The 12076-nt window shown below is 41.2% G+C and overlaps 1 protein-coding gene across 13 annotated transcripts in view; it reads left to right on the top strand.

Moving 5' to 3' along the window:
• The window catches only part of LOC120557451 (dedicator of cytokinesis protein 3-like), a 297285-nt gene that overhangs the window by 227596 nt on the left and 57613 nt on the right, over nt 1–12076 (top strand). For all 13 annotated transcript variants that reach the window (XM_039797775.1, XM_039797784.1, XM_039797783.1 and 10 more), the window contains 3 exons: nt 2492–2580; nt 5374–5499; nt 10680–10804. In XM_039797775.1, the coding sequence (XP_039653709.1) occupies nt 2492–2580; nt 5374–5499; nt 10680–10804 (340 nt within the window). The remainder of the gene's footprint in view (nt 1–2491; nt 2581–5373; nt 5500–10679; nt 10805–12076) is intronic.

The raw sequence follows: 12076 nt of genomic DNA, 5'->3' as shown, positions 1-12076 counted from the left end.
ATCCATGAAATGAATTATATTATCCTTCTAACCCTTGTGTTATCTTCTCGTCGACCATGCTACTTTTGGTTTTTCTGGGTCAAAATTTGACTTTTTATGATGTCTTTGTCGTTTTTTCTCTGCGCTTTTTGACATTTTTGTTGTCTTTTTCTGACTTTTTTGTCACTTTTTTCAACGTTCTTTTATCAGTTTTCTTCTTCCAATGCTATAAAATTGAATAAAAGTAATGAACTGATCATTTATTTTACATGTGAAGAGCGTCGTACGGAACCATCCGGGTTATTTTTTTGACAATTTGGTTGAGAGAAACATAAATTCCTGATATAGAAACTTTTTGAAAATGGGTCAAATTTGACCCCGAGGACAACAGGAGGGTTAACCTCACCTCACAAACATCCTCACTGAAAAGGACACACACACACACACACACACAAACACACGCATGCACCCACGTAGGTGCACACGCACACCCCTTACACACATTTTTTGTATCTGCAGAGACTGTGCACTCTGCCTGGATATTTTATTTTCCTTCTTATTTTTCCGTGTTCGGGACATTTCGACCAATCACTCAAATAATCCATTTTATTAGCGTCACATTGAATCATACGTAAGGTATAATTTCAGTGAAATATAATCCCTTAACTTGTGCATGGGTCATCATAAAGCAGAATATGGCCGCCAAGTCTTCCATGAGGAAGCTACGCTAAAAGCTAAGCTCTCTAAATATAGCGCGGCCAAACGCCAAGTGGCGGGAACTCGTTCCAAAACGAGAGTGAGAGCCCGGCTTTGGGCTTTCTCCCGCTGGCGAGCGCTGAGGGAGAGGATGACGATGAAGAGCAACCGAGGTCAGGGGGACATGTCCCTCTGGTGGCGTTGAGACGGGGGAGGGGGGAGGCCAACTGTGAATGTCAATAAGGAGAGACAATAAAGAAGGGGACAGACAATATCGCTCTTTATCATATCTTTACTCCCATTCTTTTTCATTCTTAAACGCTGACCTTTTCCTCCCTCTCTTCCCTTTGTCTCTTTATTCTTTACCTCATGTAACACTTCACCCTCTCATTAAAAGTCTCTCTCTCTCCCTCTCTCCCTCTCTCTGTAATTGTATTATGTATTATGTAAAGGAGAGCGAAGACTCAGAGAGAGAATGAGAGTCCCCATGAGCTACAGACAGCTCTGCAGTCTTATAATGCCATCAGCTCATTCGTCTCTAGCTCTCTCTCAAACACACACACACACACACACACACACACACACACACACACACACACACAAAAAGCGTTGACATTAGGGAAAGCCCAATCGACTGAAACTTCTGAAGACTTGCCTGCAGGAGCCCTAAAGTGCTCACAGTCACAGCATGATTTAACTGTGACTGTGTGTGTGTGTGTGTGTGTGTGTGTGTGTGTGTGTTGCAACCTTAGCTGAACTCCTGAGGATGCTTCATGCTTTACGGATGGTTACACATCCATCTCAGTTGCGATGTCGACGTGACTGAAAGCTGTTAACGTGTCACTTTACGACAATTCGGCTCCTTTACATTTGCCGGCATGAAAATAATAAAAACAATCGCTGCAATCTTCTTCCTCTTTCTGGCCTGGAGGAACTGCCGTGTCATCATGTCGCTTCGAATTCCAGCGAGTCCTTCTGTTGGCTTGTGGCTCATATGCTGTTTGCTGCAATTATATGGGCAAGAGCAAGCATTTGGTGCGACAGTGGCGAAGAAAAAAGTCCCTTTTTACAGGCAGAAACCTGTGAAAGACCCTGACCCTTGGTGGGCGGCCACCTTCCGCTGCCTGTTGGGACACAGAGACCCTGATTCAGACATAATATGTATATATATGATTCATAATAATAATAGCAGTTGGTATGATGAACAGTGGACATTATAATACCAATAAAGATAATAGAAGTTTGACTATTTCATTCTCCTCTAAATCAAGCATGAAGCCTTTTAAAACTTGTGTTGTCATGTTATTTGTGTAAATAACCAACAGGAGGACTACTCTGAGATTTATACACAATATTTGAGAACAATTGTTTTTTTGTTTTTTTTTTATGATCCATTTTTTATTATTTTTATATTTTTGAACACACAACGTACAGAACAAACACATACAATCAAACAGGAACCAAAACCCTCACGCACCCCCCCATCCTCTGGTGTGACTAAAACAAACCAATATACAAGAAAACAAATGTCACACCTTGCCTATCATTTTCTTGGTTGCAGTTGAGCCTGAGCCGGCTAGCTAAATTTACTTCTGTCTCGAGCAGGTGTAATTTAGAGTCGTCATTAAGTAACAAAACAATCAGGTCAGTAGGTAATTTATTTGAGAACAACTGTGAATGAAAAAGAAAAGACAGACAGTCATGTTCTTAACGAAGGCTTGCCGATATTTTGGATTTATGTTTCTAATGGGTTTAAAGAACGTGAGTTTTCTGCCTAATGAGACCTGATTCCTGATGGTTTGTGTCTGTTCTCCAGGTGTAACAATGAGAACGAATGGTACCAGATCCACGAGAACATCATCCGCAAGTCCAGCACCAAATACACCGCTCCCAGCACCAACTACGGTACGGCCACTGTGTGTGTGTTTTTCTATTGTTTTTTAGGGGGAAAAAACGTCAAAAGCATAAAAAAAAAAACACTCTAAAATTTTTTTTTGAACATTTGGAAAAGAAATCCGTAAAAAACTATTTAAAGATACATTGTGTAAGAATTTCTCCCATCTTCCCGGCAAATTGTATATGACAACCGACTGAATATTACTTTCTAGCCCCTCCCATTCCGAACGCGTTCTAACTCCTACGGTGGCCGTATATTCCAAGAAGTATGACTTTGTCCATGAGAGTTCCTTCCAGTGTAATAATAGTTTGACGTTATTTTGGTACCATTTCATTGCTAACATCAGCTATCGGGTTCCCAAACATATGCAAGCTAACGTTAGTAAAGTATCAGTGCTATCGTTATTCTGTGTAGTACAAGATTAATAGTGTAAGGCGATGTTTACAGCGTAGGAGAGAAGAGCTTTGTGTTTTTAATAGATTTCTCTGAGCAGTATGAACAATGTCAATGCAACCGAAATGAGCTCTTAGCATCTCCATCGTTTACACGCAGCTGGTCTAGCTGTAGCTAGTTGTCTGCCAGGGAAATCACGACACATATGATTACGTTTATGTTACAAGGTAGACAATCCTTTTTCATCATTGACGCGAGGAAAAGTATCCTAGACGTCGTTCTGGCGTTATGCACAACCATGCTATAGTTAGCCAAGCAACAATAGGCTGAATATCCCTACCTGTCGAGAAGAAAGCAGGCAACTTTGGCGTCCCTTTTAAAATCCTTGCTCCTCTTTCCATCTTTGAAAAGCCACTCCATTATTAACTTTGGTCTTGTTGCTTTGCCTCTCGCGTTGTCGTTTTAATTCTCTTTTTAACCTCCTTGGCGACTCCGTTACATGTCCTCGAGAATAGGCGTGATCCTCCATCTTCAACAGGCTTTCAAATCTGCCGGAAGAGTAATCTTCTCCCCCCTCCCTGGCATTCGTCACAGTGCCACTGAGTGTAAAAGTGCGAAAGGCGGAGGTATGTCCCTCTTTGGCTAATGCATTTTAAAGATTGAGGCGCAACATGGCGGCCGTCATTCAAGTGACTCACCTTTATGTATTGTGAATGATTCTGAATGGCAGATTCTACGCGTACAGGAATACTTTGATTAGTTGGTGGAAGTAATTACACATGAATGAGCACATATTTGTGAAAGAACAAAGGGGTTTGTGCTAAGAATCAACTCAAAAAATTACACAATGGACCTTTAAAAAAAAAAGCCAAAAGCATTGAAAAAAAAGTGGGAAAAGCGTTGGGGAAAAAAACCCGTCAAATGTCAAAAAAAATAAATGTAAACCTGTCAAAAACGGTTAAAAAAACAAATAAAAAAAATTCCCCAAACTGTCCTAATTCTTAATTGGCCAACAGCACATTCAAATCAAATCACTCAACAAACATTCTGCTACGGGGGGGCAAGAAAACGATGACCTCATTTATGATACGATGATGCCCCGGTGCAAAATGGGTTGTTATATTTACTTGCCCAACGTGGCGTTTTACTTGCCCCAGGCCATCAGGCGACCCGTTTAGGAATGGGCGAGTTACTGCAGCCTGCTTTAGGCGTGTCTGCACCGTGTGTCCGTCTCTTCCAGATTCAGCTTCCGTGAGAGGGACCTTGAGAAGCAGAGGGCACCGAGGGTTGTTGGCGTTAGGAACTGAAGTGCAGCAGCGTTACTGACTCGCGCTACTGCGTTTGTGAGGAGGGAGCTTTTTACACACGCTGATTAACTTAAGACACGTTGAACACAGACCTCATGAAGTCGGTTCCAAAACAAACACACAAAGCTCCCGGCGGCGTCCGGTTTTCAGAGAGCAGCACGCACTCGGACTGACACATGTGTGTCATCCCTTGACATCCGCTGGGAAATCGTTCTAATTGGTGTCACTGCAGGGAACTCAACCCCTTGTGCCCTCTCGTTAAAGTCTGTGAAGTCCTGCGACCCCAAAACTACCTTTTAGACAACTGGTTCTCAAGCTTTTTTCAGTAATGTTCCCTCTTTCAACAGTTTTTTTAAGCCATGTACCCCCTAACCAGCGAGAATAATTTTTGGTAGAAAAAAAAAGCCTCTATAAAGAGGAAGAATACAGCGATGTCAGCGAAAGATTTAATAAACAACAGCCTTGGACCTGGAAAACATTTAAATGCTGATGGAAAAAGGCGACAAAAACTTAAACGGTAGAAGTAAGGCAAGAATAGGTCGAAAATAGTAACAAAAACTTCGAAAAAAAGCACAGTAGAAAGAAGCGACAAATAAGCAACAAACTTCGAAAAAAAATAAGATGAAAACTTTGAAAAAAGCAGAAAAAAAACTTAAAGTAAGATGAAAGTAAGGAAGAAAGGCAAGACTAGGTCAAAACAAGCAACAAAACCTTCAAAAAAAAGGTGACAAACTTCAAATACAGCGACAAAAAGCGACAAACTTGGAGAAAAAAAAGACAGTAGAAGTAACTACATCCTTGTAACTGAAAAACATTTTGCAAAAAATGTCACGTACCCCCTGCAGTCCTCCAAAGTACACCTAGGGGTACACACACCCCCATTTGAGACACACTGGTCTAGAGATGTAGCTGTAGTTTGGGGCAGTGGGTCCCAACCTTTTTGGTCACAGGTACCCCAAGAGCCCTGTCAGATGAGCTCACGTAGCCCTTCATTAATTCCCAGTGTGTTCCAGCAGCATTCAAGAAAAGCCAGTTGTGCTGTGTTGTGTTGAGAAATATGATGGCCGACTAAACGTGTGGACCCTCTCTCCGTCCCTGCAGGTCTGATCATCTCTCTGCAGCTGCTGCGGGGCGACATGGAGCAGGTCCGCCGGGAGAACCCGCTCATCTTCAGCAGGGGGGTGGCCATGACACGCAAACTGGGCTTCCCTGATGTCATCATGCCAGGTGAGTCAGACACACGTACCGAGGAATGGTCCACCTCAGGTCATATTGTGTGTGATGAGAGTTGAATCACACTTTAATGCAAGAGAAGAGGAGGAATCAGAATTGTGGACTTAAATATTCACTTCTTACTCAGCCTGTGTGCCTCAAAATAAAGATGTCCGGTATTTATTTTTTTATTTATTATTTGACCAGTATTTACTTATAAAATAGCACCACATTTCTTTATATGTGAATTGTAGATTTTTCAGTTTGTTTTAAAGTGCTCATATTATGCTCATTTTCAGGTTCATAATTGTATTTAGAGGTTGTAGCAGAATAGGTTTACATGGTTTCATTTTCAAAAAACACCATATTTTTGTTGTACTGCACATTGCTGCAGCTCCTCTTTTCACCCTGTGTGTTGAGCTCTCTGTTTTAGCTACAGAGTGAGGCATCGCACTTCTGTTCCATCTTTGTTGGGAGTCACACATGTGCAGTACCTAGGTAAGGACTACTAGCCAGTCAGAAGCAGAGTATGAGGGCGTGCCCTGACAGTACCTAGGTAAGGACTACTAGCCAGTCAGAAGCAGAGTATGAGGGCGTGCCCTGACAGTACCTAGGTAAGGACTACTAGCCAGTCAGAAGCAGAGTATGAGGGCGTGCCACGCTAGCAGCTAGGCGAGCATTATAACGTGTGTTACAAAGTGACCACGTTTGTCTCTGAAGTAAAGGCTGGACTACAATAGAGCTGTTTGGAGCAGTTTGTGAACAGTGTTTTCTGTTGGAGATGGTAAGTCCCTTTGGGGTGGACTTTGGGCTTTTTCACTTTGTAAACCTATAACGTGCACAAAAAGATATATAACACAATAAAGGAAAGGGGAAAAGCCAAAAAGCATAATATGAGCACTTAAAGTTTACAGGCACATATACCAATATACACATTCATATACACATTATATGTACAGTATGTGTATATGTATGTGTTTTCCTACCGGTGTCCATGTTTCATCTGTCAGTTATATCAAACCGAGTTTCAGTCCACTGGATCAGTGATTTAGTCCCCCCGTTCTACTTACTGTGGCTGTGCGTTCTAATGAAAGTCTAATTATTTCATCCAAATGCTCTCAGCTATTCACAGCCACGAAACTAATAAAAGCTAATGAAAAGAGACGTGTATTTCAGTAAGTGTTTTTCTCCCTCCTAATTACAATGACTATACCTTTAAGCTAAGCTGTGTCTGCATCACAAGTATTTATCTGGCTTCTTTTTAGGAACATGTTACATGTCTATATGTTACTATTATAATAATTATTATTAGTGTAAACATTCAAAGTTGTGCTTCATGTAATTAGTCATTTTGTAAAGGTGTGTTCATTTTGATTGTTAGAAAACTGTTTGCTTTCAAAAGCTCCATTGTCCATTTTGGTTTTTATTGGTAAATGAAGAATAAATGCACAGAGATAACACACATACGGACCATAAAGTCCCAGCAAATTCACAAAGAAGCAACAAGAATAAAGTACTTATAGTACAATGTCCCAAGATGACATCAAAAGTCTAGTTTTGTCCACAACTCAAAGATATTCAGTTTACTGTCACAGAGGAGAGAAGAAACTAGAACAATATTCACATTTAACAAGCTGGAATCAGAAAAGTTTAACCTTTTTTCCTAAAAAATGACTCAAACCGATTAAAAGATTATCTATATAGATGATAGACAGAGATAGAGATACTTTATTTATCCAGAAGGAAATTAAGGTGTCCAATAGCTTATACACATCATACATACACATAGGCTCACAGATATATGATATCCACGCATATATACATACTACAAAAATACAAAGGAAGATATCAATAGTGTGCCCTTACAGTAAAGTTAGATTGTAGCATGTCAGTGCAAATTCTATATCTATTCAAGTACAACAAAATAGAATAATCATTATTGAACTATACAGAGACACTAGTAAAAGACTTGAAGAAAAGTTTAGAGGGCCCAAGGCATGAAAATTTCACTTTATGAAGTTTTTTTAACATTAACATGAGTTCCCCCAGCCTGCCTATGGTCCCCCAGTGGCTAGAAATGGTGATATGTGTAAACCGAGCCCTGGGTATCCTGCTCTGCCTTTGAGAAAATGAAAGCTCAGATGGACCAATCAGGAATCTTCTCCTTATGAGGTCATAAGGGGAAAGGTTACCTCCCCTTTCTCTGCTTTGCCCACCCAGAGAATTTGGCCCACCCATGAGAGAGAGACATCATGGCTTTCAAACGAGCAAAGTGGCAGTTGGTCAAGGCCACACCCCCACCCTCCACCTTGCTCTCTCTCCTCAATAGCTACAGACACAGAAATGGCACATCCTAAGGAAAGCTCATTGTGGGACTGGCTCTAGTGGCTGTAATTCTGCACCAGGCTGAAGGTGAATTTGGAAAGAGACTTCAGATACAGTATTAGGGGACCACTAAGGTCTATATAAAAGAGACTTCAGATACAGTATTAGGGGACCACTATAATATATATAAAGAGACTTCAGATACAGTATTAGGGGACCACTAAGGTCTATATAAAAGAGACTTCAGATACAGTATTAGGGGACCACTAAGGCCTATATAAAAGAGACTTCAGATACAGTATTAGGGGACCACTAAGGCCTATATAAAAGAGACTTCAGATACAGTATTAGGGGACCACTAAGTTCTATATAAAAGAGACTTCAGATACATTATTAGGGGACCACTAAGGCCTATATAAAAGAGACTTTAGATACATTATTAGGGGACCACTAAGTTCTATATAAAAGAGACTTTAGATACAGTATTAGGGGACCACTAAGGTCTATATGAAAGAGACTTCAGATACAGTATTAGGGGACCACTAAGGCCTATATAAAAGAGACTTCAGCTACAGTATTAGGGGACCACTAAGTTCTATATAAAAGAGACTTCAGATACATTATTAGGGGACCACTAAGGCCTATATAAAAGAGACTTCAGATACAGTATTAGGGGACCACTAAGTTCTATATAAAAGAGACTTCAGATATATATTATTAGGGGGGACCACTAAGGCCTATATAAAAGAGACTTCAGATACAGTATTAGGGGACCACTAAGGTCTATATAAAAGAGACTTCAGATACAGTATTAGGGGACCACTATATAAAAAGGTGTATATAAAAGAGACTTCAGATACAGTATTAGGGGACCACTATAAGGCCTATATAAAGAGACTTCAGATACAGTATTAGGGGACCACTAAGGCCTATATAAAGAGAGACTTCAGATACAGTATTAGGGGACCACTAAGGCCTATATAAAAGAGACTTCAGATACAGTATTAGGGGGGGCCCAGGGGGGAAAAAGAAAAGAAGGAAAGGTAAGAGGGGACGGGGGGGGGCATAAAAAAAAAAACCTAAAAAAGGAAAGGGGCCCAACAAGGGCTATAAAAAGCATGGACCAAAGCCAAAGCAACAAGCACCATGTCATGGGACCTTTAAGTTAAAGTTCAAAACTGTCCATACAGACAAAAAGACAGCATGGTGTATTGACCATACAGGCCGGCTAGCAAAATGGGCAGGTGGCTAATATAGCCAGTAAGGGAGTCAAACAGTGCCAATTAGTCCAGTCCGGGGTAGTCCAGGGTAGTTTATGTGTATGTATAAAGGCACCCAGATGAAGGCGTGGTACAAAGGGCAGTGTGCAGACTTAATATGGTGATTAAATGTAATAGTTGACAACAGATCAGTTAAGCGATTAATGAAATGATCTTTGTAGCTGTAATAAAACCAAATTGGAAAGTCACGTCGTGAATTTAAAGTGGTCAATTTCCAACTCAGCAACATCGCCCTCTACTCTGAATTTATTTTAATATCGCTGCATCCCACTTCTGCTCCAACACCATCTGACAAAGAACATGCCAAGTAAATGTGCTCCTTTAGCATGTAGAGGCTTTAAAGATGCGTTACTTTTTCTTGTGAATCATTTTCAGCCTTTGAAATAATCTAAATAACCAAAGGGAATGACATTTACCCTCAGACTGCCCTCCAAACAGCAACATCTACACCTATATAATATGCAGAAGTGTCCCTTCACACCTTTCTACACACATTAACAATGCATGTCACACACACACACACGTAAAGCCTCCCCTCGGGCAGTGATGGAGCGAGTATTTAACTCCCATCTTGATACATTAAGGGTGACATCTCCTCTATAAGGACAAGCTGACATGATAAATGAATCCACAATCGCTAACACGGGTCATTGGTCTTGTGTATATCAGAGGTATTCAGCTTTAAAATGTGTGCGATACACTGCGTGTGCCTGAATCTGTGTGCGCGGACACTATATACCTACAATATCCGTGGTCGTTTTTGGGCATAAGGGCGTTTTCACACCTACCTCATTTGGTCCGGACTTTTCAGTTTGGTCCGAACCAAAATTGCATGTGAGAAAAGGTGCCTCGGACCACGGTCCGGATCAAAAGACCAAATTTTGGTCCGATCAAAAGAGGTGGTTTTGGTTTGTTTGCAGTATGAAAACACTTTTTGGGTGGTTTGGACTTTCGGACCAATTACAGGAAGCTCTGGCAGGCTATCTTGGTGTTTATAAGACCGGGGAAGCTCCTTTTAATTAAGCTCAGTGCTTAGTGTGTAGCCTACGTGAGAGAGATCGTGCTGACAGCTGTCGGCTATCAGAGCAGAATATAAATCAGCAGTTTACTTGTTAAGTGGTAGGCCTCGTGAATGCACGGTGTAGGTTTCCATTTGTCTCTAAGTAGGGGAGAGCAGCAGTCAGCTGAAAAAACTCCGACCCAGAGAGAGGATACGAGAGGACGGGGAAGCCCGTCTACAAACCAATCCATTCTAAGTATCTGGATCACATATTTATGTGATGACGGCAGGACGTAGTTTTGTAACGTATAGATCTTTTAGTGCGCTTGCATAACTGCAGTGTGAAACCAAGACTTACCGGATCAAATGTAGACAATGTAACAAAAACATGAGCCTTGGTCTGGACCTTGGTTCGGACTTTTAGGTGTGAAAACGCCCTAAGAAGATGTAAGGGGCACAATGCAAACTGTCTCGGCAACCCTGCGTCTGTGTTTGTCAGGCTTGTGTTCACATTGTGGCATCATTACATTTGTCAGGTGAATTGTGAGACAAACTGTGAGGTGTCCTGTCTGTGTCCTTGCGGTTCCCAGGCGACATCCGTAACGACCTGTACCTGACTCTGGAGCGAGGGGACTTTGAGAGAGGAGGGAAGAGCGTTCAGAAGAACATTGAAGTCACCGTCTACGTGCTCTACGCCGATGGGGAGATCCTCAAGGTAGGAGAGCAGTGCTGTCGTATACACCCTTCAGTCCTCTTTCTCTCACCGTTTCTTTCTCTACAGTAACTTATTTTTTTATGTATCCTTGATTGGGCTAGGGAGGTCCCATTGGGACGCGCTATCTCTTCTTTCAGGGAGTCCTTGTTATCAATCAGGGGTTAATTAAAGTGGAATCTGGCAGGTGGGAACTCAAGATAACTCACTTTTTAAAGCGAGTTCACCCGTTACTCTCGGAACGCCGTTCTGGATCGTTCCGGCCCACTTTAACCCCTGCATACAATACATAAAAGCAACACAAGAGAATCAGTAGAAGAAGAAAGGCGTACAGGCCATACCAGCGATATCCATTTGCATCGCATGAAAAGAAAAAAGCAGTTTTACTGATCTCTGAAATGGTTCAAAGCAACCAGAGGCCAAAAATGTGACAGCCCCAATCTGACATACATATATATATATATATATATATACACTAATATACTGACATGTCTTAGAATCAATGATGGCATAAACCATCATTTATCCCTCCTGATGCCCTCGGGTCAAATTTGACCCATTTTCAAAAAGTTTCTATATCAGAAATTTGGGTTTCGTTCAACCAAATTATCAAAAAAATAAAACAAAAAAAAACTTTCTAAAAAAGCGAAGAAAAAAATTAACAAAAATGTGGGAAAAAGTGACAAAAAATACATGGAAAAAAGTGATAAAACGTGGAAAAAAAGTGATAAAAACATGGTAAAAAAACGTGGAAAAAAGTGATAAAAAATATCGTGAATAGTGAATTTTTGGGGGGGGCTGGGGACAGGAAAGGGTGGAGTGAAAGAGATGGGAGGACACGCAGCAAAGGGCCACAGGTTGGATTTAATCCTGGGTCGCTGCAAAGGACTCAGCCTACATAAATGGGGCACACGCACCTAATGGGTGAGCTACAGGTCGCCCCTTTTTTTAAATTTTGACGCAGAAAAACAAAAGGGTTGAAGACTACCTGGATACAAACAGAAATATTGACAGATGCATTGACTTGTTCAGAAGCACAACCCAACACACTAGGACCAAATCTGGTTGCATGAAATTCAAATGTTAAAATTCACTCATCTGGCCCCTCCAGTCCAAGGCATTTGTATTTTGCCCACGTAGAGTATTATCATTTTATTTTACAAAAACCTTCCCAGCTGTCCTCTCTTTAAGGCATTGATAACATTTCCAGTATAAAATGATGCAGTGGCAAACACAAGATGGACGTGTGCACCTGTCAGAGACAGTTAATGTACT

Source organism: Perca fluviatilis, chromosome 4 (genome assembly GCF_010015445.1).
Source record: "Perca fluviatilis chromosome 4, GENO_Pfluv_1.0, whole genome shotgun sequence".
NCBI lineage: Eukaryota > Metazoa > Chordata > Actinopteri > Perciformes > Percidae > Perca > Perca fluviatilis.
This window is presented reverse-complemented; position numbering and strand designations above follow the sequence as displayed.